The sequence below is a fragment of the Tamandua tetradactyla genome, chromosome 18 (assembly GCF_023851605.1).
Source record: "Tamandua tetradactyla isolate mTamTet1 chromosome 18, mTamTet1.pri, whole genome shotgun sequence".
NCBI lineage: Eukaryota > Metazoa > Chordata > Mammalia > Pilosa > Myrmecophagidae > Tamandua > Tamandua tetradactyla.
Genome location: NC_135344.1, coordinates 70,431,775 through 70,454,287, shown reverse-complemented (window position 1 = coordinate 70,454,287; position 22,513 = coordinate 70,431,775). Strand labels below are relative to the sequence as shown.

The 22,513-nt window shown below is 42.2% G+C and overlaps 1 protein-coding gene across 2 annotated transcripts in view; it reads left to right on the top strand.

The window, feature by feature from the left end:
• The window catches only part of LAMA1 (laminin subunit alpha 1), a 145,919-nt gene that overhangs the window by 48,929 nt on the left and 74,477 nt on the right, over window positions 1-22,513 (top strand). For both annotated transcript variants that reach the window (XM_077135944.1, XM_077135943.1), the window contains exons 5-17: window positions 751-930; window positions 2,946-3,035; window positions 3,902-4,019; window positions 4,924-5,102; window positions 5,772-5,877; window positions 7,557-7,717; window positions 8,619-8,759; window positions 10,236-10,409; window positions 11,809-11,910; window positions 12,823-13,034; window positions 13,521-13,638; window positions 16,041-16,151; window positions 20,507-20,634. In XM_077135944.1, the coding sequence (XP_076992059.1) occupies window positions 751-930; window positions 2,946-3,035; window positions 3,902-4,019; window positions 4,924-5,102; window positions 5,772-5,877; window positions 7,557-7,717; window positions 8,619-8,759; window positions 10,236-10,409; window positions 11,809-11,910; window positions 12,823-13,034; window positions 13,521-13,638; window positions 16,041-16,151; window positions 20,507-20,634 (1,820 nt within the window). The remainder of the gene's footprint in view (window positions 1-750; window positions 931-2,945; window positions 3,036-3,901; window positions 4,020-4,923; window positions 5,103-5,771; window positions 5,878-7,556; window positions 7,718-8,618; window positions 8,760-10,235; window positions 10,410-11,808; window positions 11,911-12,822; window positions 13,035-13,520; window positions 13,639-16,040; window positions 16,152-20,506; window positions 20,635-22,513) is intronic.

Sequence of the window (22,513 nt, the reverse complement as noted above, 5' to 3'; positions counted from 1 at the left end):
ATCATTGAATGGGGCAGGCCACGGTGGCGCAGCAGGCAAGAAGGCTTGTCTGCCATGCCCAAGGACCCAGGTTCGATTCTCGGTGCCTGCCCATGTTAAAAAAATAATAATGAATAAATAAAGCATCATTGAATGGAGTCTGCTGGTGATTAATCTCACAACCAGTATGTTCTGTCTTCATGATTCCTTTCCTTCAAGGAGGCTTTCAGTCTTCACTCTGCTGTGATTTCATAAATAACCACATCGGGTCCTCCTTCACAAGAGTTCTTTCCATAACAGCATGGCAAAATCTTTTGTTGAAACATTGCAGAGAGAACAGAAATGCTCCTACAAGATACCGTCCTCCGTTTTCTTTGTGAGGTCCTCTTTCCCTTTGGTGGGTGTTGAGGATTGGGAAATAGCTTGTGAAGGATTTACAACTCAGTGCTCGATACACAGATAGTGCACACTTTGTAGTAGTCCGAGTATAATTAAAAATGATGCATCTTTGGTAGCTCCTGGCTTGATACGAGAATGCTATAAAAACTCTGAAAGGCTTTCTGCAGCAGAAGCTCTGCAGCCATAGATTGAAGATGCCTTAATCACGATTGGGTATGCAGTTAGCAAGTTTGCCAGATCTTAGCAAGGACTTAGGCTTTATTTTGATTTTCGATGATAACTTTGGAAGGCTATGTCCTGAGAGTAAACAACCAGGGCCATGTTTGCACACTTAAAACAGATACGTTTTTATTCCCATGTCATTATCGTCAGATTCATACGTCGCTAATCAATGGCAGACCCAATGCAGATGATCTTTCACCTGAGTTGCTGGAGTTTACTTCTGCACGATACGTCCGCCTCCGCTTACAGCGCATCCGGACTCTAAACGCGGACCTCATGACTCTCAGCCACCGCGAGCCCAGTGACCTCGACCCTATTGTCACCAGACGCGTGAGTATTCATTCATCAGCTCTCCCAGCAGCAATGAAACATTCATCTGTTGAAGGGAAATACACTTTTATTTTCAGATTGACCTTTAGCCTCCTAAACTGTTCCAACATTATTTTTGGGTGAAGGTCCATCATATGTGATTTGTTAAAAGTGGCACCGTTAAACCAGACAATGGAGCTGACATCATGTTCTCAACCCCCACCCAAATGTCTTAGTGCTGTGAATATGCTAGTGTTGGGACTTTACATTCTAGTCCAGTAATTCATGTTTCCCTGTTTTGGGAAACATTTTTCTAGAAGTTTCTGTGTACACAGTCATGTCATCTATGAATAATGACTATTTATCCTACCTTATGCCTTCAATTTATTTTTTCTTGTGTTATTGCACTGGCTGGTAATGCCCATAGACTTGAATAGAAAGGTTGAGAGTAGATCCTAGGAGGAAAGCACTTAACCTTTTAATTGCTTGCTGTGGGTTTTTCAGAGATGCCCTTTATTAGCCTGTGGAAGTTCTCTTACATTTCTCCTTTGCTGAGATTTTTTTGTGTGCGTGTGAATGGTGTTGAATTCTGTAAAATGCTTTTTGGGTATCTATTGAAATGACCACATGATTTTTCTCCTTAAATCTGTTAATGTGATGATTTACATTTGCTGATAATGTATGTTAAGCTAGCTCTACATTCCTGAGGTCAATACAGTAATACAATAATAATATGTATTATCCTTTTTACATATTGCTGTATTCAATTGGCCATGTTTTTCTAAGGTTTTTCAATAGCAAGGGTGTTTTTTTTTTTTTTTTTTTTTAGAAATCATACCATTCTACATATGCAATCAGTAATTCTTAACATCATCACATAGATGCATGATCATCGTTTCTTAGTACATTTGCATCGGTTTAGAAGAACTAGCAACACAACCGAAAAAGATATAGAATGTTAATATAGAGAAAAAAAATAAAAGTAATAATAGTAAGAACAGAACAAAACAAAAACCTTTAGCTCTGATGCAGCTTCATTCAGTGTTTTAACATGATTACTTTACAATTAGGTATTATTGTGCTGTCCATTTTTGAGTTTTTGTATCTAGTCCTGTTGCACAGTCTGTATCCCATCAGCTCCAATTACCCATTATCTTACCCTGTTTCTCACTCCTGCTGAACTCTGTTACCAATGACATATTCCAAGTTTATTCTTGAATGTCGATTCACATCATTGGGACCATACAGTATTTGTCTTTTAGTTTTTGGCTAGACTCACTCAGCATAATGTTCTCTAGGTCCATCCATGTTATTACATGCTTCATAAGTTTATCCTGTCTTAAAGCTGCATAATATTCCATCGTATGTATATACCACAGTTTGTTTAGCCACTCGTCTGTTGATGGACATTTTGGCTGTTTCCATCTCTTTGCAATTGTAAATAACGCTGCTATAAACATTGGTGTGCAAATGTCCGTTTGTGTCTTTGCCCTTAAGTCCTTTGAGTAGATACCTAGCAATGGTATTGCTGGGTCGTATGGCAATTCTATATTCAGCTTTTTGAGGAACCACCAAACTGCCTTCCACAGTGGTTGCACCCTTTGACATTCCCACCAACAGTGGATAAGTGTGCCTCTTTCTCCGCATCCTCTCCAGCACTTGTCATTTTCTGTTTTGTTGATAATGGCCATTCTGGTGGGTGTGAGATGATATCTCATTGTGGTTTTGATTTGCATTTCTCTAATGGCCAATAGCAAGGGTTTTGAAGATGTCTACTTTGGTTTGAGATGTAATCAAGTTGGGAAACACTTTTGATCCTTTTGACTTCTATTGACGAGCTAATTTGAACAGTATTTGTTTTAATCAAGTGCAAGTATTCTTTAAGCAAGAAATAAAGTTTAAAAATACATATGCAATTATAGCTTAGATGACCAATAACTTTTAAACCACCAGAGATATTTGTTGGAATGACGAGATTTTCTTTTCATTGAAATATGAGAAGTTTAACTTTTGTTTGTAACTTCTTTTTTCCTTAGTATTACTATTCAATAAAAGACATTTCCATTGGAGGAATGTGTATTTGTTATGGTCATGCTAGTAGCTGCCCATGGGATGAAACTACAAAGGTGAGTGCTAGAATTTTACGTTTTACTAAAACTTCAAAATGTTGAAAGGTATGAAATCATTCTACAAAAAGATTTCCAAGTAATTTAACTGGTTTCATTTTTCTTTGCTTTGTTTTGAGGATACATTTCTAATTAAATCCCAAGCTTGACATTCTTTGTATAAGACAGTCATTCAAAAAACATGAGCAGTTATAAATTACATTTTGATTTTTTGAGAGGTTTCCTCTCCTCCTAGTTTCTCCTTCTTCCATTTTGTGGTACTAAATCAAGATAAAATAATGTTGATCTGTTTTGGCATAATACTAAGTGAACCATCTGACACTATCTTTTAACCCCTTACATGAACTTTTTTGGTTTTTTGTCCCTATCTTTGTAATTTGTTGCTTCTTGAAGAGGATTATTCTCTTATTGATGCTGAAATATATAAACATTAAGAAAATTATGAAAAGGCACTTTCCGACCCTTAAATTCAATGTACTTTTTTCCTTTACTTTGTCACTTAGCACATGTTTCAGCTTTCCTTTTTCTTTCTCACTTCTGTTTGTACGCAGGCTGTGTATACATATTTTTCTCTAAAAGTTAAATGCCAATTTGCTTTGATATAGCTTGTGAAGAGTGTGAAGTCTTGCCATATATTTAGCTATGAGAGGTTCTGGTTTTTGTTTTCATCTTGCCGGGCAAGCATCAAAGATGATTGCTTATATAGATTTATACATGAAAAGCAACAAAGTCTCTGGGCTGTCTATATAGCAGAGAAGCATGGTTGGCCAGGCTGAGCTGGGAACAATGGGAAATGGCTCTGTTGTAACTAAAGAAATATATGCCAGTAAAGTTTTCTGATCACATTTTCATTCCTTATGGTTTAGAAACTGCAGTGTCAATGTGAACATAATACTTGTGGAGAGAACTGTGACGCATGCTGTCCCGGATTCCATCAGCAGCCCTGGAGGCCTGGAACCATTTCTTCTGGTAACACATGTGAAGGTAAACTGTGCTTAGAATTTAAAGGCTGTAGGTTTTCGTGTTCGTTTGTATTTTCTGCCTAGTATGTTGATGTTTATGGTGACTTAGCAGCTTTCTAATAAGGAGATAACTTTTATGCAATATTCAAATAGTTCCTAGAGCTGCTTACTGATTGCTTACGTTACTAATGAGGTCTAAATGCAGAATTATAGTGCTGCGTCTTATCTGAGGCACCTCTTCTCATTCATTTGCTCTTTTTTTCTTTATTATTTTGGATTTAATTTTTTAGGTGATATAGTCACAGGATTCCTAACAATATATAAAAGCGTAGAGTGAAAACCATTGATTCCATCTCCACGTCTGTCCTTTTCACTTTTCATTACTTCTTAGTACAGTCTTCCGGAAAGTTTTATACAAATAAAGCATATATTAGCACATACTCCTACCCCTCCAACATATTTTTTTGCATAGAAGGCGATATATACCATTCTACGCAACCCTGTTTATACTTAACAGTATATCTTAAAAACCTTTCCTTATTAGCAATATGAAATGCTGTTTTTGTGGGTGTAATGTAATTTATTTAAACAGTTCCCAAGTAATGCCTGTTTTGATGGTTACCAGTCCTTTATTATCACAAACAGTAGTACAATAATTAATCCATACATTGCATTCAAAGTGTATAAGGATTGCTGAAAAATACAAGCACAGAAGACAGATTCCTAGGTCAAATGGGGACTCACATTTATAATTTTGCTAGCTATTCCCAATTGTCCTTCATAAAGTTGTCCATATCATATTCAAATTATTTATTCTAGAATTTTAATTTAATTTATAGTCATAGAAATGTACTTAGGGAAGCATGGGTTTTCTTTCTATAGAACATAGTATGTATATTAATTCAGTTGTTAAAATATTCTCCTAGAGTGCAACTGTCACAATAAAGCCGAAGACTGTTACTACGATGAAAACGTTGCAAACCAGAAGAGAAGTTTGAACGTTGCTGGACAGCTCGAAGGAGGAGGTGTTTGTATAAACTGCCAGCAGCACACCATGGGAATCAACTGTGAAACCTGCATCGATGGATATTACAGACCACACAAAGTAAGCATATTTCTTCGCCCTAGCTCAGTTTCATTGTCTCCCCAGAGGTCAAAAAGAGACTTCACCTATTCTCCACCTCAGCATTAGAAACACTTCTTTTTGTAATATTTCACTTTATTTTCTAAGCTAATGGTGTGCTTCAGAAGTCTGTTTCCTACTCAGTCTGTACTATTTCCTTGATCAAAGTAGGTTGCACACTCATGATTATTAAACGTGAATCTGAGAACACATTAGCTGTGCCATCTCGGGTTTTTGTGCTAAGTGTAGATGTGAAGACTGAACCCATCATTGGTGTGGCTGTATCTTGCCCGTGGGAGGTGCTCAGTACATCCTCAGTTGAATTGATATGTGGTTGTTATGGAGATACCTGTGGTCTGATTACAGGTGGCGTTTAATGTGTGGCTCTGGCAGGTAGCAGAGTAAGGTGGGCCAGGTAGCCATGGTAACGGGAAAGGATGCCGCATCACTAAGGATGCTAAGTGTTGTCAAACATCAAGGAGATGCTTGGAGCAACCTGGCTGGAGATTACCGCATCTTCCCGAAACCCACACAAAGTCGTACCTGGAACTAATAAAATGTATACCTTGTCATTAATAGTGTTACCGCTGTGATTGCTAATATTGCATTATTTCTAGTAACATAATCGAGGACAACCTCTCTGCCTCCCAGGTTTCTCCCTATGAGGATGACCCCTGCCAGCCCTGTGACTGTGACCCTCTGGGGTCCCTCAGCCCCGTCTGCATTAGGGACGGCCTCCACTCTGACTTACACAGTGGTAAGTGCTTCAGCCACTTTCATGCTTGTAGTTGATTCTTTTTTTTAAAGATTAGTAATTAGTGGAAACATTACCATGGGCTAGCAGTTAGGCAATAGGATTCTTTACTGATTCATCTCTTATGTGTCAGGCAGTTTTCTAGGACCCGGGAATATACATAGTTGAGTAAGATGATCGGGGCTCCTGCTGAAGGTCAGACTCTCCCCCAGGTACACAGGTAACAAGATGAGTGGCAGGCATGAGTGCCAATGAGTGCAAAGCGAAATTGGCCCTCACGACTGGAGGGGGCAGGGTGTGGCCGTGGCAGCGTCAGGGTGTTGGGATGACATTTAAGCAGATAATCGGGCATTTAGTGACCGAAGCAGTAAGGCTCATTTTAAAGCCTTATATGGAGCACAGTAAATAGCAGTTACACTAGGTGGCTCTTAGGAGAATCCCTGAAGGCTTTTGCATACCTCATCACCCAGAGCAAGCAAATCCTCTCCTTAACTTTGTAAATGTCAGCATTCTTTCCATTTCAAAAACTACCACATGGACTTGCAGATACCAGTCTCCTGAATGCATGCGTTGCATCTGTTCAAAGATTTCTGTGACCCCCTGGAGTTCTCAGTCGCTGGCAGTTCAGATGTTTGTTGACTCATAGGAGATTGCCCCTTGAGCAGTTAAGAAACTTGGGAAACGTTACACAACTAGCAAGTTTTAAAGTGGTAAAACAATCAAAGGCAGTGCTTATTCCAATCATTTGCCCCTGTGCTTTTTTAAACAGCTTTATTTTGTGTTGTAATTTACCTAACCATACAGTTCATCCACAAAAAAAACGGACAATGCAATGTTTTTTAGTATATTCACGGGTCACCATAATCTAATATTAGAACATTTTCGCCAATCCATAAAGAAACCTCTTACACATTAGCAGTACCTCCTCATTTCCTTCCACTGCTCCCCGAGTTTGAAGCAAACACTAATATAATTTCTGTCTGGAAATTTCTTATCAATGGACCCAGACAACATGAGGGCTTGTGACTTGCTTCTTTCACTTAGCATAAAGGTCATTCCTTTTCATTGTTGAATACTATCCCATTATATCGATATACTACATCTCAGTTATCCATTTATCACCTGATGGATGTTTGAGTTGTTTTCAGTTTTTGGCTTTTATGAATGAAGCTGCTATGCACATTCATGCACAAGCTTTTACGTGAACATATGTTTTTAACTTTCTTGGATATAACCCTTGGAGTGGAATTGCTGACTCATGTGGAATTGCTGAGTCATGGACTCATGACAGGGTGGTAACTCAATGCTTCAAATCTGAAGAGCTACCAAACTGGTTTCTAAAGTCCCTGCACCATTCTACATGTGCATTCCACATTCCCACCAGCCTCTGTGCTTGCCATCTCTTTTTTCTTTCTTTAAGGGTTGGCAAACTAGGGTCCCTGGGCCAAATCTGGCCCTCCTGCCTTTTCTCATAGCAGGTTTTTATTGGAACAGATATGCTTGTCTGTTTATGTGTTATTGATAATGCTTTGATCAACAGCAGCTGCGTCAAGTGGTAGCAACAGAGCTTCGCCTGGCCCCCAACGCCTAATACAGTTACCATCTGGCCTTTTACAGAAGAGCCGACCCCTGCTCTTAATCTCTTACTTCCTGTTTGCTCATTGCCATTCTTTTCTTTCCAGGGAAGTGGCCAGGTCAGTGCCCGTGTAAGGAAGGATATGCAGGGGAAAAATGCGATCACTGCCAGTTTGGCTATAAGGGGTACCCGGCCTGTGCTCGTTGTAACTGCAGCCCAGCTGGAAGCATCAACGATGACCCATGCTCGGAGCCCTGTCTTTGTAAGGTAGGGGTGAAGCCAAGGCTAAGGATGCCCAGAAGTTTCTTCTGGAGTTTTCTGGAAAAGGGAAGTATGCCATTGGCTGTCACAGCGAGTCGGCCGTATCATATGTCCTTGGGCCTTAGATGGGCATCTGGTTGTCTCTCATGGTAGCCTCTGGGCTCTGGTCCGACATTCCAGAGGTATTTCTGAGACTTCTGGGAAACCGCACATTGCATACCATTTCTTAGGCTCTGCCTTGCAGCTCCTCTCTTCCCTGACATTCTTTCATAGCTTTTTTTTTTAGGGGAGAACCAGGTAAATGCTTAATTTCTAAGAACGTTAATTAAAGGAATTATATGTTTTTGGATTCCTCTTAAAAAGGAATTGAGTAGTTCTAAGAAATGTGTTAATATGACACCAGTCGGGTGGTTTTGCTTTTTTCTTTGCTATTTAATATTAATAACAATTTCCTCCTGTAATTCCTAGAATTTGCTGTTGTATGTTATGTGCTTATTTCCATGTAAACAGAGTGTTAGGTATATTTTATACATAACCGAAAATAATCTTTCATATTTAGTGAAAAGACCAGCAATTATATAGCCTTTCACAGATTTTATAATGCTTGAAAGATTACCAAGAAGATGGAAGATTTAAAGCAAAAGAAGAGAACAAGCGATTTAAATAAAATGACCAAGCCCTGAGGTTCCTTGCCTTATTCTTAACTACAAAATCCGATAATAAATATTTCCAAATATCTCTTTTGGGGTTACTGACTTCTAAAGACGTCACATTTACTTTAAACATTTATTTGCCTGTTTTGCTGACTCTCCAAAGACCTTTCTTGCTAGTGTCGCCTTAATGCCCTTCTGTTCTGTCTCTGCCGACACATTGGTCTCCAAAGCTAATCTTTCACCTCAACTTGCAGGAGAATGTTGAGGGGAAAACTTGTGATCGATGCAAGCCGGGCTTCTACAACCTGGAGGAGAGGAGTCCCCAGGGCTGCACGGAATGCTTCTGCTTTGGGGTTTCCGACGTCTGCGACAGCCTCTCCTGGCCCGTCAGTCAGGTGGGAAACCCTGTGCACCGGCCAGGACACTATATGCCCATCACTTCCGTGAGTTCCCTGTCAGGAAGCAGCGAGGCTGACCGCCCGTGGCTTTTATACCCTCTCTCACCCATTCAGGGTGACAGTGGCACAGTCAGAGTCAGCCTTTTTGTGTCTGTCAGGGTTCTCCAGGGAAACAGACCTCTCAAAGGAGCTGGGGGGAAGGGGGCTGCTCCAGTGGCAAGGTGGGAGCAGCAGCAGGTGGCGCAGGGATTCTGAGGGGCGGGCAAGGTGTCCCCAGGTGTTTGGGGAAGGAATTGTTCCGGGAAGATGAGTTTGCGGATGGCGCTTGGGTGGGTGAGTGGGGAAGGATGGAGCAGGCGGAGGGCTTGGGAGCAGCTGGCAGGATCAGGTCTCAGCGCTGGAAGGGTAGGTGGTGGAGAGCTGCTCCTTGACTCCCCTTCTTCTCCCTCTCTCCCTGACTCCCCTGCTCTCCCCTGGCAGAGGCCAGGTAAGGAGAGAGAGCAGCCTTGGGCAGGGAGGGGGTGTTCTTATCAGTGTCTGAGAAGGAAGGTGGGCCCCTGTAGCCTTCAAGCTGGGTGACCATTGTCCTCTGTATGCAGCTGACAAGTTGGGAGTATAGAATCTGGAGGTTATTTTCATATGTTTTCAGTATGTGGGTAAAAGGCGGTGTTTTCATTTCCTTAGCTGTTCAAGCTAATGCCATAGCCATGCATTGGGTTGGTTTAAGCAGTGGGAATGTGTTTGCTCATAGTTGCTTTTGAGGGCAGGGAAAAGTCCAAGTCGAGGCATCATCCAGGTGATGCTTTCTCCTAAAGACTGGCATTCTGGGGCTGGCAACGTGTGACCCTTGGTCCTGGGCTCCTCTGTCACACGACAAGGCACACGGTGGCCTCTCCTGGTCTCTCCCTTCTCTTCTGGGTTCCCCTGATGTTCAGCTTCTTGGCTGCTCCTTCCTATGAAGGATTCCAGTAATAGGGTGAAGACCATCCTGTTACTAACTGAAGTACCACCCTCGAAAAGTCCTACTTACAATGAGTTCCCACCCTTAGAAATGGATTAAGTTTAAGAACATGTTTTCTGGGGTGCATAAGCAACTCCAAACCACCACAGGCAGAGAACAGCAAAGAAAAGGAGAGGGTCACAGTTGGCAATGGACATTTTCTCCAATGCATTTAAATGCTTTGCTACTGCTTAATAGGATTTTTCATTGAAAATATCTAACTGTAGCCTTTATGGTTTTACCTGCTACTTTACTTATACTTGACCTGGATTTGGCGGCTGCGTCTGACTCGTTCTCGTATTTCCCTCATCCTTTGGCCTTGGGGGCCATGGGTTGTGCAGCCACATTTGTGTTCATTCCATCCCTAACCAAGCTCTCTGGTCTCTTTCTTCATTTTGAAAATATTAGCGTTGGACTTAAATTGAAGGTCACTTCCGTTCTGTGTTCCATGAGTCTTGATTTTTCTCTCTAAGGTGAATGACATGTCCGGGTGGCTGGTCACTGACTTGGTCAGTACAGACAAGGTCCAGTCCCAGCAGAATGTGCACTGGGCAGCCCATGAGATGAGAATTGACAATGCCACCGGCCTGCAGAGGCTGACATCCAAGTATTACTGGTCCGCTCCGAAGGCCTACCTAGGAAATAAGGTGCGTGCAGAGCTGGGGAGTGACAGCGTCTTGGACAGAAATCTGGGTCTACCGTTTGCATTTTAAATAGCCTTATTGGTCACTGAGTGCTTACGGAAAATCCCATGACATTTGTTTATATCAGAGTCACAGTATCCTTTTTTTTTTTTGTCTTTGTTTGACTTTTTATTACTTCCTTAAACTATGTACTTTTGTTGTAAGCAGTCTGCAATATGAAGTCTTGTCCCCTCCTGTGACAGACTTTCTGTTTCCCCTCCTTTGGGTTCTTGGAGTCCCTGGACCTTTGATGAAGTCTTCATTGCTTTCCTGCTTGGTTTGCAGTTAGCTGTGTGCTCACCTTAGCGTCCCCGTGATGTCGTAGGGAGTCTGGAATCTGGGGCCATTGTACGGTTCCCTCAGTTTTCTCATCACGGCAGACTGTTACTCCTAGAAAGTTCACCTTTAGGAACAGAGAGAATACTTTCCATTGTAAGAACAGATGAAACAGCAATTTTACGAGATAGAGTTGGTTTATATGATTTAACCTTTTCCTTTCATGATGCATTTCTACTCTTCCTCATCAGTTATGTCATTTCTGTCCAGAATCTGACGGAACTGAAATTGCCTTTGTTGGGCTCTGTCTCAATAACTATAGCTCCCCCACTTGTTTCAACAGTGCCTGTAGCTTGTTTGAAAGCAATACCTTGCTTTCACAGTGATGTAGGGCTGTTAGCTGGGTGTTTCTAGTTAATGTAAATATTTTATTTTAATCTTAGAACTTGTTTTATGTATTTTAAGTAGCGCTTATTTTTGAAAGTAACCATTTTTCCCATCAAATTATCATCCTAGAAGATGCACTCTATGTTGAACTGTGATCTTATCACCGGAGATGAATTTTTTCCCCTTCGTTTCATCTCTCCAATTTTGCAGTGCTAAGATGAGATGGCTCTTGTCACACACTTGGCAGAGAAAAAAATCTCTTTTCTACATTAAAGGATGTCTGATCAGGAATGCCTTTATTTGTCCTTAAACCAGAGTAATAATATAGCAGATCAAGTATGCTCCTCATTTTTCTTTTTAAGGGGGACATTGAGATCAAAATGTCCCAGTCACGGACCAAACTTTCCACCCACTAAAATACTGAAGTGAAAAATGACTATGTGTAATTAACAGAGGTTTCTAGTAATTTACCTTGAAGAAGTACGTATTTCTTCTGTGCTTGTAAGCAATATCCTGTGTTTCAGTCGTATTTATTAATAAAATGATCATATAGCGTACTTCCCATTCATTGCCTTAATATAAACCTGGCAGGAAGCTTGCCGCACATTTGTTTTCAGATAAATGCTGGTGACCCCTTCTTCTCACTTGGGTGCTCTGATTACTTTCCACCTGATGTTCACTCTTACTTCCAACATTTCAGCTGACCTCATTTGGTGGATACCTCAAATACTCAGTGTCTTACGATATTCCCATGGAAACGGTGGACAGTGACCTAATGTCACACGCAGATGTCATCATTAAGGTAATCCTTTTGACATTGCTTTTTGCTCAAGAGCTGTAGGGCTTACCAGATGGATATTTTATGAGTAAAGGAGGCAAAGAATTCTGTCTTCAGACCCATTTCTGGAGTTGCCCCAGAACAGCATGTAATTCCTCTCCCCTTGTTCTCTGCAGCTTTTCACACCTAAAAAGAAAGTGAGTTTTTGCAGTGACTTTGAAACTACCCTTTCAGCCCTCTAAACCCCTGTTTTCTCCTGCTTTGTTTTCCCACTGCATCAGGCAGTGCCTGGCAGTCTGGGGACAAGAGGTACCTTGCCATTTTTTGTAGGTTCTCCTCTCCTGTCCTCAATCTATATCCTTGTTTCCCCCACTTCACTAAAAAGGTCCCTCCCTTCGGTGCTTCCTCACCAGAGAATTCTCAAATTGGCAGTACCCTGAGGCCCCGGCACATTTGGGCAGAACTTTTTCAGATTCCTGTCTCCGTTTCTGCTTGCTTTAATGCTCTGTTATCTCTTTCTCCAACCTGCTGCCGTTGGAAACCGTGTCAGGTAAATAATTTGTGTTAACGGCGATTTTCCAAAAAGCTGGCAGTATGTTTATATACTTTTTCTACTTAAAATCTTTTGTCAGTGGATGGGGATGCCACATTGGCTTCTTCTGTCAAAACTGTGGGCAAATGCGTGACCGTTTCTTTTCCAAGATCGGGGCAAAGTCTGCGCTCGTTAGATTTATTTTTCGACTCTCTCTTCGAGGAATAACAATGAAACAACTTTTTTATCAGAGAACCCCGCGCCAGGAATTAGAGACATCACAGTTCCTGACGCGAGAAGCTAGGCATGAATGAAACGCTGTGTTTCTGACTGCAGAATTTGATTTTGCTTTTTGCTCATTACATTGAACTCTAAATAGGTTTCCTCTTGGTTTTAAATGTTAGGGAAATGGAGTCACCGTGAGCACACAGGCCGAGGGCCTGTCCTTGCAGCCCCACAAGGAGCACTCTGGCGTGGTCAGGCTGGTGCCCGAGAACTTCCGAGATTTTAATAACAGAAGGAAGATTGATCGGGATCAGCTGATGGCTGTCCTTGCCAACGTGACACATCTCTTGATCAGAGCCGACTACAATTCTGCAAAAATGGCTCTTTATAGGTATGTGCCGAAAAGGAAGGGAAAACTTGATGATGGGGGTACTTCTAGCTTGTCTGTATTCAGTATTTTATCATTTAAGCTTAATCTAGTTCACATTTATTATTTTCAGGACATCCCTAATGAAACTGGCTGTCTTAAAATTATTTTTATTAATATGATTTTACTGAGGGTGTAAGAATAGTTGTCTGGGGCAAGTATATCTAGTAGGAAACGGACTTGATTTCAGAGGTAGGGTGGGGGTGGGGGGGTTCTAAAAACTGCCTGCTGGAGTGCCAGCTGTCTGTACCATGCACACCAAACGTCAGAGGCATTTAGGGGAACAGATGTGGTTCCCAGAGACGCACGGTTGAGAAAATCTGTAGTTACTTTCAAAAAGCGTGACGCCACTCTGTTTGAATTAAATCTTTTAAGGGCTTTGTCTCCACGGAGGCATCGCTTGGCCTTGGCCAGTGTGTAAGTCCTGCAGTGATCCCTTCCTGTCTGTAGGTTGGAGTCTGTCTCTCTGGACACCGCGAGCCCTAACGTCATAGACCTGGTCCCCGTCCCCGTCCCCAAGGTGGAGCGCTGTGAATGTCCCCAGGGCTATTCGGGGATCTCCTGCGAGGTACCGTTTCTCCTCTGCTGTGGCTCTGACGCCATTCTTTCTAAGGGGAAAGGAATGCATCAGAGGTGATGTGCGTGGGTAGTGTGACATTGGCTCAGGGGCAGAGTTCTCGCCTGCCAGACCAGAGACCCGGGTTCGATCCCCGGAGCCTGCCCATACCAGAATAAAAAAAAAGGTGATGTGATGATGCCCAGTCAAATGTTCATCTTAGAAACCTCATCTTCGGTTCAGACCTTTTGGGGCTGTAGGCAAACTTGAAACATTGGTAGGGATACTGGAAGTTGCATTGCTTAAAGACGTTTGATTCGTCTGCCAGGTGTGAGGCCCAGGCACCTGGAAATCATTCTTCTTTGCGTTGGTCTCTGGCCATAGTCAATGGGAAAGCCCGCCTTCCCACCCCAGATCATATCCCATATTTTGCATTTCGAGGTGGATTGATCCTGATGAATCTTGAGCTTTTGCAAATCACCAGCATGCATCCTGGACGGCTGTTTTACTCTGGCAGGCTTCACATCACAGCTTATCAAGAATATACAAACACACTCACAGACATCGTACCAATAATTTGTTACTAAAAATTTTGAAATTTGTTTTGAAATTATTTGGACCCAAGTGTTGATGATTAATGCTGCTCCTGAGAACTTTCTAGGGATTTGGTGCTAATCTAAGCCTGGCAACCATGGGATCCACGCATACATTCTGTTAGGCAGAGTAGGAAACTGAGGCACAGAGAGGTCAAGTAACTTGACCAAGGTCACACAGCTAGGAAGTGGTGACACCAGGATTTGAGCTTAGTTCCTGTGTTCACCACTCCAGACTGCCTCCCCCAGGTTCACAATTGACCTGGATTACAGCTGTGATTTCTTGGCAGTCATTTTTACAAAGTGAAAACATTTCACCTGTGGTTTGTTTTTAAGAATAATAAACCTCGTGAAGTTAATAATAAACTTGGGTTTACTGTTTCGTGGTAGAGATATGGAATTGAATATGATCATTTCTATTTTAAATATTTTTGCAGGGTTCTTTTTATTATTATTATTATTTTTCCATTTTGTTACCAACCAGCTCTCTTGATAGGTCTCAAGCAATTAATTTTAGGCCCAGGAGATGTTGGTAGGACCTAAGCACGTGAACACAGTGCCTGATAGATAAATGACCCCAAAATAAAAGATAGATAAGTGGCAGCTGTGGCATGCATCAAGGCTCCGTGATGGAGAACGCGCCTTCTCCGGTTAGACCAGGAGGGGGCAGCAGCGAGCAGCGGCTGCTGGAGAACTCCAGCTCCTGCAGACCTTGAAAGGAAGGGGTGCTGCTGTGTTGCTATTGAGAAGCTTCAGACACGTTTTCAAGAGTTTCTTTTAAACAGAAAAAGAACCCGTTCTCTCCTCAAATTCTTACTTGGAGGATGACTTACAGAAACAGGCAGGCCCAAGAGGGAATGGAATTCTAAGTGCTGCCCTCTACAGAGACCCCCAGGCAGTGTATTAGGGTCCGGCATGGGGAAGGTAAAAGGACTTGCTCATATATTAATTTATAATTAAAATAAATGTTTAAAACCCTACCCCTCCTCCTCGCATACCCCCATGGGAGTGGACTGGCCTCCAAACTAGTCATTCTCAGTTCTGCAGTCTGCAGGCAGAGTCACCCCGGATGCGGGGCAGGCATGGCTTGGAGTCATCTTCCCACACTGGGCACATCGTCTCATGCCTATTGTTCCAGATTCCATACCTACGAAAGAGAGATAATAGCTCACATGCTTGTCATGGGAGTTAAATCGATAGCTGTGTGTCGGGTGGGTCTCTCCTCTTTAGGGTAAGAAATGGGTCCTTGGACAGCACATTGCCTGTCCAGAGCTTTGTCCGCAGAACGCTCACCTGGGAAGTTTACTGAATTTGAACCAATGTCATTTGACAAATATATCCACTTCAACAGCTTGTTTGATGGCACCCTTTAAGGAATTTTTAAGCAAAGGAAAAAAATACATTGATGGAGTCCAGAGACAAAATCCTTTCGTTTGAAACCCTGCGTAAATGGCTGAGTGTTACACAATTTCTAGTGTAAGAATACAGCAGTGGGATACACTGAAGAAGACTGCCTGACTGATTCCACGACCATTGTGTTTGTGTGTCCGTGCTTCTACCTTTGAAAAGAAATATGGCACTGGGTGCTGGGGGGATTTGCCCGATTCAGTCAATTTAATAAAAGTTATTGGATTGTGCATGTAAAATGGGTGAATTTTAAGGCATGATGCTTCCAGATATAGTTGTTTAGGGGAAAAAAACATGTTTCTCTACTCATGGAAAGCTGAGCAGTTTGTTTTCCTAGTGTGTTGGAAAGAAGGTGATTTATATACTGTAGAGTGCATCCTTCCTGAGTGCAGCTCCCCTATCCTTCTTTTGCAGTCTTGTCTCTCTGGCTATTACCGCGTGGATGGAATCCTCTTCGGGGGAATTTGCCAACCCTGCGAATGCCACGGCCATGCGAGCGAGTGTGATATTCACGGCGTTTGTTCTGTGAGTTTAGTGCAGAAACCTGGAACACCCCCTCCTGGTCACCCCAAAACCATTTGCTGTGCAGACGTGATTGTCCAAAAAAAGGTGTCTCCCACACAGAGGCTTATCTCTGAGCTTGCAGACCCCCAAAGAAATCACACATCCAAGTTCATGTCGTGAAATGTTTCCTGCTTTTATTTTTTCTCTTTCAAAAAATAAATTTACTTTGGTAGACGTGAAAGTGGGACATATACTTACATTGCAGTGTTTTAATTAGAGTAATGACCCGAATGGAAGACCCTCTCCCCCATAAAAAAACTTTTGTGAAGTGTCTTAGCTGACCTGAAATAATTTTTCTTTGGTTGGGATTATTGTTTCTTTGATTTAAGATTTGTTTTTTGTTTTAAATTCTTTAGCTCCAAGTACATTTTGCTTGAAGAAAAGCAATTAAGAAAGTTATGAAACAATATAAAGGTAGAAAATACTCACTAACTAAATAAAAAGGATTGGATCTTTTAAATGAAAGTGCTTGCATTTTACACATTACAGGGTGTAGTGTAACCTAAGAGGATTAATAAAACTTCTAATAATCACTCTCATTTGTACAATACATAAGGCTTTGAGGTTGCTTGTTCGGGCAAACTCTTCACACAAGTACCTTGTTCGTGCAGTGTAAGGAATTCTTTTAAACCCTTATGCCTTGAAGCCGGGCCACGCTCCTGGATTCTCCTGGGCACTTGTAGACGGAGAGAGAGTGTTTGCCGACCACTTATTCCCCATGCACTGTAAAGGGATAGGGCCACACTCTTTCCACAAGAGAGTGATTGAGTCACAGGGTCAGGGAAATGAACCATCAGCCCCGTGGAGAGACTCTGGGCGTGGTGCCATGTCTTGTTTATTCTTTCCAGAGCCTAGTTTTTCTTTGTCTTGTAAGTAAAGCTTTTCCTTGAGTCTGCATGAATCGGGTGAAATGATGGATTGCACACCAACCCTGTCCCTTGAGGTTCAGTTTCCTGAGACACAGCTTCCAACGACATGATGAGGTGGCTCCTTTTCTCAGGCCTCCTTCCCGTTACCATGTAGGTTTGCCAAGCCAGCCCTTCCGAGGTCTCCCGCCTACATCTGGGGAATGGTTAGCAGGTCACGGGGTATGCCCAGGGCTTTAGTGACAACCTGGCTGGAAGAGTTTGATTCCACATGTTGCTATTAATGCACATTTATAAAAACAAATATTTGTATTAAGGTGAAAATCCTAAATAGCAATTGGTGTTGAAGCTCTCATTGTAAAAAAAAAATGAGAATTTTTATAGTTACAAACTTTAGACTTAGAGAAGTTGCAAAAGTAGCCGAGTTCCCATGGCACCGTCCCCGAGCCTCCCCTAATGGAATATCTTGGGTAAGTATGGCACCGTTACTGCAACTAAGATGTTAGCAGTGGTGAAATTCCATTAACTAAATTCCAGTCGTTAAGTCAGATGTCAGCAGCTTTTTCACTCTTGTCCCTTTTCTGGCCCAGGAATGATCCCAGCCTCATCCCATCTTGCATTAATGGTCTTTTCTCCACTAACCTAGCACAGCTCCTCAACCTCTCCTTAATTTTCGGGACTAGAGCATTTTTTAAAATTCATTTATGAAACACAGCCATATACAAACACAAACATTCTTACCATATGATCATTCCATCCTTGATATGTAATCAGTAACTCACACTAGCATCACATAGTTGTATAGTCATCATCATGCTCATTTCTTAGAACATTTGCGTCAATTCAGAAAAAGAGATTGAAAGAAAACAGAAAAAAATTCGTACCTACCCTACCCTTACCCCTCCCTTTCGTTGATCACCAGCGTTTCAGCCTCCTCAATTTATTTTCACATTGTTCCCCCTATTATTTATTTATTTTTAATCCATATGTTTTACTAGTCTGTCTATAGGGGAGATGGAAGGAGCATCAGACACAAAGTTTTCACAATCACACAGTCACGTTGCGAAAGCGACTATAGCATTTTTTCAGACATTCTGAGGAATGTCCCTCAGTTAGGATTGGCTGATGATTTCTGATGATTAGACCAAGGTGATGCATTTTGGCAGAATAACAAGCCCTCCTGGGGCACTTGTTGTCGATGCCTTAGTCCCGATGATATCGTCCTTTGGCCACTAGTATAAAGTGGTGTCAACCAGATTTTCCCATTTTCCCTTTTTAAATAACAAGTATTTGGGGGATAGATAATAAAAATTTAGATTGGGATTTAAGGAGATTGTAAAAACAGGGTAGTATCATCTGTTTAACCAAACGTTGCTTTCTTCTATTCTACTTTAAGAGAAACTTTTTATTCTTCCTTCTGGGCAGCTGTCCACAGCCTTTGGCCTCATGCCTGGCTATCTAGCTTTCCCATTTAGTATTGCCCCTATTCCTTTTCTGAGATCTGCCTGCTCTTTATTTCAAGGAGAACCCAATTTCTTTTTCTTTGCATCTTAACATGCATTAGGAATGAGCAGGGCATAAGATGTCATGTGGACACTTAGGGCCCTCCTGTCTTTATTTTTCTCACCCAGAAAAGATGCTTTTTCTCTCCAAGGAGATGAGCAGTCTCATCCCTTCAAATACCAGCTCGACCAACAGGGGCAGTCAGGTTAAAGCATGGTCACACATGCCCGAGACAGCCTTTAGAGGACCCTCAGTAGGTTTTTCAGTGGAACTGCAAATAGTTTCCCCAAAGAGAATGAAGACACAATCTGGCTCTTTGATCAAAGGAAACATATCATAGACATTTTGCAAACATGCATAGTCAAATCTTTTAAAGATGCAATTGTAATTATTTTGCAAATTACTTTTAGCTCCACAATGAACAAAGTAGATTGCTTTCAGCAACAAGCAAAGTCTCATCTCATCAGTTGGAGGCCTTAAAGGGATAACTGATTATTTCAGCAGTCAGAAAAAGAATTTCTTTCTCTCTATCTGCCAGCCAGCTTGTCCTGAGGAATTCAGTGAAGCCTTCAGCGGAGTTGCTAACTTTGGGCCTGCCCTATGGAATTCCAACTTGCCAATCCCCACAGAAGTTCAATGCACTTTTGTAATAAATCTCATAATATTTGCAAACACATTATAGACTGTTGGTTCTGTTTCTCTGGAGAACCCTCACGAATACATATGTAGTCTGAGGGAGACCCTTCAAGACTATTCAAATATCCTATTCTTAATTGAAATGTCCCCCGAGATTTAGCAATAATTGACATTCTTGCCTGAACCAAGAATCAACCAAATTGATTCTTCAACTCCAGCATTTTCTCCAAACTGATCAGTTGAAGTTCAGCATTCTTCTGTATGCATGAAACCTCCCTTCTCCCTATGTGCTTATTTGTTTCCCTTTTTGTTGTCTGTCTGGGTTCATGGATTCCGAAAGTTTCCCTGATTTTGCCAATGGGAATATATCCAGTAGCTTTTGATTGCATGATGAATATCATGGTTGTTACACTTGTTGAGTTTCTGGATTTTGTTGCTTCTTTTAAAGAACTGCTTTCCTGTAAGGAACATGGAGTTAATGATTGCAGGTCAGCTTGATTGTTTCAAGGTTTGGTTTGACGCTTTCTTAGGGCAGGTCTAATATAGCCCTTACTACTAAAGAATTTTCCTTCTGGGGTCTTTACTGAGTTCCCTGGAAAATTTAACAGGATCTCTCCATATAGATGGTCAGACTTTGAATGTCTCTCAGCCCTGTGTGAGTCCTGAACTTTTCAACTTACAGCTCACAAGAATTTCTTTCCCTGGCTTCATAGAATGTAACACTATACACAAACCGCTTAGTATTCAGTAGTTAATTAAAAGGGACCCCTTGGTATGTTTCTGGAGGTCTTACTCTATGTAGCCCCTGCACTCTGCCCCAAATTCCAGTGGCTTCCGCCTCCCCAAACTCTGACCTGTATCTCCTCAGCTCAGCAAGACCCCCATATTCTCCTGAGGTCCCCTGCCTATATGCAGTCAGGCAAGTGTCTCCAGGCAGGAATCAAGGATGGTAGAACTTGCCTCATTGGTTTTCCATCTTTCAGGAGTCAAAGAGCTGCATTCTCTGTTCCCCAGTGTCTGAAAGCAGTTGTTGGATATATTTCTGTTTTCTAGTTCTTTCCTACAGGAGGGCCAGTCTAGTATCAGTGACTCCCATTAGAGTTAGAAGTGAAAGTTCTTACCTTCCCCTTTTACATGAATTATTATTATTTTTTAGTTCATTTGAAAACAGGGAACATTTCCTCATATAATGGGATGTTTGGTGACTTGTTTTAGCATTTTGTCTTTTCTTTTTCTTTTCACATGGATTTCAGGTTGTCTATAGATGTATCTGAGAATCCTTAAACTGTGTCTTCCTTCTGTGTGTCCCAGAACTGTGAGCACAACACCACCGGGAGACACTGTGAACGCTGCCTTCCTGGCTTCTATGGGATGCCTTCCCAGGGGACGCCGGGGGACTGCCAGCCCTGCGCCTGCCCCCTCTTCACAGCCTCCAACAAGTAAGGCTCGCCACTGCTCCAGTTGCCCAGGGTGCCTCTGGTGGGACACATCCTTTCTGTCTGTGAACTAAGCTTTCTGTTTTTCAGTATTTCCATTTGAGATGTGCAGTGATACAGTCAGTACTCGGTGTTCATGGATTCTGTACCTGCAAATTCACCCACTCACTAAAAGTTATTTGTAACCTTCAGATCAGCGTTTGCAGTGCTTTCACAGTCATTCACAGACACATGCAGAGAGATGTAAAATCTGAACTGTCCAACACACGTGTTCCCAGATGATATCAAACAAGGCGTTCTGCTTTCTTGTTTTGGCCCTTACACTGTAAATGGGTGTCCTTTCCATGTTATATGCAAGACCAGGTTTTTCACTTTTTTTTTTTTGCTTTTTGGTGACTTCATTGTTTAAAATGGCCCCAAGAGTAGTGCCGAAGTGCTGTCTAGTGTTCCTAAGTGCAAGAAGGCTGTGATATGCCTTTTGGAGAAAACACGTGTGTTGGATAAGCTTCACTAGTATGAGTTATAACACTACTGGCTGTGAGTTCAGGGTTAATGAATCAATAATGTATATCAAGTAAGGGGACTCTAAACAGTCACACACTTAAAACTGATTAATTGGGGTGTGAAGGAACCCAGCCTGGAATTTTCCCCAGGAGCAGTGGTCAGGTTTTCACTGATTCGATGTTCATGGCTTCTTTATAGAATATAACTACAGTGAATAATGAGAATTGGCTATATTTAAGCAAGTCTTTGTATGAAATTAGAATACGAGTTTTGAGTATTAGAATATTAGAGTAAATGGTACTTAGGAGTAAAGATGGAGAGGTGGATTATGTTTAAAAAACAAAGTTTGGTATAGTAAAATGTGCAAGAACAGGTACATGAGAGCAAAAACATTTGGAAATGTTTTCCCCTTCTTGGTCTTATGTTGGCATCATGTGCCTACCCCTGAGCAGAGACAGGGTATGCCAAGATGAATAAAACCCTATTCCTGGCATAGAATTTTTTTTTTTTTCAATCTGATGACAAGAACATGTAAGTTTGAGGATAAATGAGAGTGCGCCAAAGGCATTTATTAATTCCACACGTTTATTGAGTGCCTGCTGTATACCAGGCAGTTGCTCTGAGTTTAGAGTACCTCTGGCTTCTGGCCCTCAGGAGTTCACAGTGTGGTCCCAGCTCGTAGAAGCCGTGGGAAAGCAATGCCTGAACCAACCTGGGGAGTGAGGAAGGATTCTCTGGGGCAGCTCTTGGTCTGAGACTTGAAGGAAAGAAGGAACTTGATAGGCAAAGCTAAGAGGGTGTTCCAGCAGAAGGAACTGAGCATGCCAAGAGCACAAAGCATGTCCTGCTTGAGGAATGGCAGGTAGGCTGGAGCACAAAGCCTGAAGGGAAGAGGAAAGAGATAATGTGGAGCGAGGCTTTGGAATGCACTCGCTCATGCCTGCGGGCCAGTGGTTTAAAAGCCTCTTTTTCTCTCATTTTGTTTATCCTTTCAAAATCTTCCTCTACCCACTCCCAAAGAATCATCCCCGATGAGAATCTTTATTTGCAACCCCAGTGTTTAAAATAGATGCAGCTAGGGCTGTTCTTGAGAAAACCTTACTGTACTCTCACTGCCTCTCAGAGACCCAGAGATGGGGTTTGGAAAGGACCTCAGCCTGCAGGGGGTCCTTCTGGGGACATGGGGACCTGCAGTGCAGGCGACCTGGACCAGATGTATAGGTGAGCCAGCTCACTCTTGAGCCCGTGGAGGGCAAGCTTCCGAGGCAGGAGGGTCAACGCACCTTGGCCTGGAGTATCACAGCGGGCTTCCTGGAGGAAGGAACACCTGAATTGGGCCTGACGGATGGGCCGAATTCCTCCAGCCGGGTGGGGAGCA